The sequence below is a fragment of the Dendrobates tinctorius genome, unplaced genomic scaffold (genome assembly GCF_039654945.1).
Source record: "Dendrobates tinctorius isolate UK_male_01 unplaced genomic scaffold, ASM3965494v1 ptg000157l, whole genome shotgun sequence".
In the NCBI taxonomy this organism is placed as follows: domain Eukaryota; kingdom Metazoa; phylum Chordata; class Amphibia; order Anura; family Dendrobatidae; genus Dendrobates; species Dendrobates tinctorius.
In genome coordinates this window covers 10,615,862-10,618,185 of record NW_027361824.1, presented here as the reverse complement: position 1 = coordinate 10,618,185, position 2,324 = coordinate 10,615,862, and the positions used below count along the sequence as shown (strand labels likewise).

General features: G+C 42.9%; 1 protein-coding gene across 1 annotated transcript; it reads right to left on the bottom strand.

Moving 5' to 3' along the window:
- Positions 1-1,172: 1,172 nt before the first annotated feature.
- LOC141051487 (odorant receptor 131-2-like) lies at positions 1,173-2,090 on the bottom strand. The gene has a single exon (XM_073548409.1). It carries the CDS (start codon positions 2,088-2,090, stop codon positions 1,173-1,175), a length of 918 nt encoding a protein of 305 aa, XP_073404510.1.
- Positions 2,091-2,324: the final 234 nt, after the last annotated feature.

Genomic DNA, 2,324 nt, shown 5'->3' with positions numbered 1-2,324 from the left:
CTAAGTTCATTGCCTTCCTATGAGTGAAGATGTGGAGCTGTCATCTGTTAGTGCCTGCACTCCTCCTGCTATCTCAAGTGGGAAACCACTCTATAATCAAGGACCACTACATCTGTAACTGAGAAACTTCTACAAACAAGGACCACTACATCCCTGAATAGGAAACACTCTACAATCAAGGACCCACCACTAGGTTCTTGAGAGGAAAACACTCTGTAATCAAGGGCCACTGCATCCCTGAGTGGGAAACACTTTACAATCAAGAATAACTACATCCCTAACAGGAAAACACTCTGCCATCAAGGAGCACTACATCACTGAGTGGGAAAGCCCTCAACAATCAAGGACCACTATATCTATGTGTTGGAAACCACTCTATAATTGTGGACCACTACATCTGTGAGTGAGAAACTTCTACAAACAAGGACCACTACATCCCTGAGTAGAAAACATTCTACAATCAAGGACCCACCACTAGGTCCTTGAGAGAAAAACACTCTGTAATTAAGGACCACTGCATCCCTGAGTGGGAAACCACTCTGCAATCAAGTACCACTACATCCTTGAGTAGGAAACACTCTACAATCAGGGACACACCACTATGTTCTTGAGAGGAAAACACTCTGTAATCAAGGGCCTCTGCATCCCTGAGTGGGAAACCACTCTGCAATCAAGGACCCCTACATCTCTGAGAGGGAAACTCAAGGATAACTACATCTCTAACAGGAAAACACTCTGCCATCAAGGAGCACTACATCCCTGAGTGGGACAGCCCTCTACAATCAAGGACCACTATATCTATGAGTTGGAAACCACTCTATAATCAAGGACCCCTACATCCCTTAGGGCCCCGTCATACACAGCGATCTCGCTAGCGAGATCGCTGATTTTGTGACACATCAGTGATCTCACCAGCGAGATCGCTGTGTGTGATGGGGATCAGCGACCGGCCCCCCTCAAAATAAAGGGAGGACACATCTGCATGAGATAATCGTTTAGGGTTGTTAGTAATTGTGACATCATTATTTTATTTTTGGCCTGTGTCTAGTCAATGCAATTAAAGCCAATATGAGTCCAAATTAATACTTTTGAAGACAAACCTTGTTGAGCTTTATGACCAGAGAAGGAGATCGTCCATGTATGTGACTGTACAAGTTTTTGGTCTTTATTTTCTAGCAAAAGTATCTTGATAAAAACTTCTTTATGTATTGTCTCAAGAGTTCATCTCGGATTCCATAGATTAAGGGGTTGAGGAACCTGGGCAAACATGTGAACACAAAGAAATGTATTGTTGGGAAGAACTCCGGCCACTTGGAAGTGTAGGGTTGGGTGAGTGTGGTCAACAAAGGACTGGTGCACAATAGTATCTGAAAGGCATGGATGATAACTGTCCTCCCGGCTTTAGAGGCTGAAGAAGACTGAGGACACACTCTGTTGGCCACCTGCATGACTTTGACATATGTGAATATGATGACTATTCCAATCGTGATGAAGCACAGAATGAGACTTATGGACTGAATGATATTCTGAATTTTGTTAACCACCAAATTTTCGATCCGGCATATAACACAAAGATTGAATATATTTGTCATGGAAAAGACCATGACGCAGAATTCGGCCACATACGGTATAATCACAAGGGAACATATCATGATGAAAGCGGCGATAGCTCTTTGAGGGGAACAGAGCTCTGCGTGTCGGAGTGGATGACAAATGGCAATATATTGTTCCTGAGCCATGGCCGCCAGGTTACACGGGGTGACCTTGAATGATCCTGCTGAGAAGGTGTATAAAATGTAACATAGAGGCACAGGGATGTGTAATAAATATACAGATGCCAACATTAAATAGAACGCTAGAAATAGATACAATGTGTCATTGAAGAGCAAGAAGACAAAGAGGACATATCGAGCGTTCTCCCGTAGAGTCGGAGTCTTTAGGAAGATGTTAAAGACCAAAGTGATAAAGCAAAGGAATAAAATGAATCCGATGATGATTGAAGGAACGATGGTCCAATGTATTAGCTGGAAGATTATGCTGATGGACATCGTGTGGGTTGTGTTGTCGTGGAGCACAGATGAGTTCACCATATTGGCGGTGCGATGCCCTCATCTTTGGGGAATGTCATGTTTATAGAGAAAGAGAGAAAATCAATTTTTTTGTTACTTATCCATACAATCTATTTCTTGCTCAGATAATTACGGGAGACACAAGACAGTGGTATAGGCTACAGCCAAAACTGTCAGCTCTTCCTATGCAGGATGTTCACCTCCCGCAGAAACTGATCTAACCAGTTTATACACAAACAATCAAAGTTACTGAAA

Coding starts and splice junctions, on each gene's coding strand:
- LOC141051487 (XM_073548409.1), bottom strand. CDS start 2,090: ATGGTGAACTCATCTGTGCTCCACGACAACACAACCCACACGATGTCC.